General features: G+C 40.1%; 1 protein-coding gene across 1 annotated transcript; it reads right to left on the reverse strand.

Annotated features, from left to right (window-relative positions):
• Nucleotides 1–744: 744 nt before the first annotated feature.
• On the reverse strand, nucleotides 745–1,765 carry LOC125917251 (olfactory receptor 5AN1). Its single transcript, XM_049623502.1, has one exon. It carries the CDS (start codon nucleotides 1,681–1,683, stop codon nucleotides 745–747), a length of 939 nt encoding a protein of 312 aa, XP_049479459.1. The 5' UTR covers nucleotides 1,684–1,765.
• Between the last annotated feature and the right edge of the window lie 394 nt (nucleotides 1,766–2,159).

The raw sequence follows: 2,159 nt of genomic DNA on the forward strand, positions 1-2,159 counted from the left end.
ATCTTCCATGAGAAACACCCACTCGACACTAGAAGCAAGAAAGTAAACCATCAAACTCCTAAGTAAATGGTACTGAAGGGACTACATCCTTCATTCCAATCCTCTTATGATTCAAATCACTTTTCCTTCATAAGATTACAGCTGGTAGAGACTGGATATGAACAAACTTATTGGATGACTAGCCCTGAAAGAGGCCTTAGACAAACAGTAGCTATCTCAGACTGCTCTTCCCAGGAAACTCAACCAGCTAATTGTATAGCTTTATCTGTTTTCAAAGGCACATTCTGTGTGTGTGTTTATTCCCACTATGGCAGCAATACAGAACAAACATCAATCACCATCATGTCTGGATTATGCTGCATCAAAATATTTGAAGACAAAATCTCTACACTCCTGGGGATCTCTGTCACGTACTGCTCCTTTGTGATCAGAGGTCTGAGACAGCAGGACTCAATCTCCAAAGCAAAAATAAGTAATGAGTTTCTACACCTTGACATTTTACAAATACTTGAAAGTTACTGATAAATGATGAGGCCACCCCTCATGTAGGGTGAAAGTATGAATCTCCAGGACTTAAACGTATTGTGTTTGTGTGGAATCAAGTCACTTGTCAGTCCATTTGGCATATTATCTGTGTCAAATTAAGCTTTATTTATCCAAAGGTAGTATGAATTTTGTTGTAGTCCATTCATGTGCATATTATCGACGGTTAAGGTTTCTGGTAGGACAAATCTGGACAGAACCTCAGCAGTAACATCTCTTCTTTTGTATCCTCTTCAAGGCATCTTTGATTTCCTTGTTCCTCAGACTGTAAATCAAGGGATTCAACATGGGGATAACCACAGTGTAAAAAACCGATGCAAATCTGTCAAAACTGGAGGAGCCACCAGAGCTGGAACTCAAATAGACAAACATACCTGAGGTATAGAAGAGGGACACTGCTGTCAGATGAGAAGCACAGGTGTTGAAAGCCTTGGACCTGCCTTTAGCTGAAGTGATCTTCATGATAGAGATGACAATATAGCCATAGGATATCATGATGATGAAGGCATTTGTTATCCCAAAGATCACTGTTAATATAGCAGTCAAGAGTTGCACAAAGAAAGTGTCAGTGCAGGACAGGACTAACAACTGGGGCATGTCACAGAAGAAGTGGTTGATGACATTAGGCCCACAGAAGTGAAGCTGAAGTATGGCACACAATTGGGATACAGAAGCAGAGAGTCCAGCCAGATAGGACCCCAGCACCATCCGAATACAGAGGGTGGGTGACATGACTGATGAATAGAGAAGAGGATTACAAATGGCGGCATATCGGTCATAAGCCATGGCTGTCATGAGACAAGACTCACTCAGTCCCATGATTGAAAAAACAAAGTATTGAATGGCGCAACCCACAAAGGTGATAGTTTGCTGCTCTTGGAAAAAGCTGGAGAGCATCTTGGGGGCTGTGGAGGTCACATAGCAGATATCCATGAAGGACAGATTACTGAGGAAGAAGTACATGGGTGTGTGGAGGTGAGAGTCCATCCTTATTAAGATGATGAGGCACAAGTTCCAAGTCAGAGTCATAATGTAGATGAGCAGGAATACAACAAAGAGCACTGCTAGGATTCTGGGGAAATCAGAGAATCCCAAAAGGATGAAATAAGTGACCTCTGTAATATTTCCTCCCCCAACCATTTGCTTGGTGCTTCTAAAATCAGAGAACAGAGAATGTTCTGCTGACTCAGGTGAAATGACAGCATTACACTGCTCTCTTGTGCCATTCTTCCCTCCAGTGAGTACTGGGAAAGAAGCAAACAATGCCTCACTGTCCTGATGAGAAGACCCCAGCTTTTCATCTCAAATTATCAAGAAATGACTTTAGTGTTTTAGTTTCTCAATTATTTCATGAAATCTCATGAAAATCAGAGATATTTTCAACTTTGAGAACTTAAAAAAACAAATGCTGTGATTCTTACAGACATCATTCATTGAAAGTTTTTTAAAAAGCCTTTGGTAATTTATTATAGAACTTCTGCTTTATAAGAGCATAAGTGGCATCACCTCCAGATTAAAACTGAAATAGCCGTTCAGTTCCAGATAGTGATCTAGATAAATGTTTAAAATTTATTCTTTTACCCTTAAGAAAAGTAACTTAACCCATTTGTAATAAT

The sequence above is a fragment of the Panthera uncia genome, unplaced genomic scaffold (assembly GCF_023721935.1).
Source record: "Panthera uncia isolate 11264 unplaced genomic scaffold, Puncia_PCG_1.0 HiC_scaffold_1621, whole genome shotgun sequence".
NCBI lineage: Eukaryota > Metazoa > Chordata > Mammalia > Carnivora > Felidae > Panthera > Panthera uncia.

Excerpts from the sequence above, each read along its gene's own strand:
- LOC125917251 (XM_049623502.1), bottom strand. The coding sequence starts at position 1,683 with ATGGTTGGGGGAGGAAATATTACAGAGGTCACTTATTTCATCCTTTTG.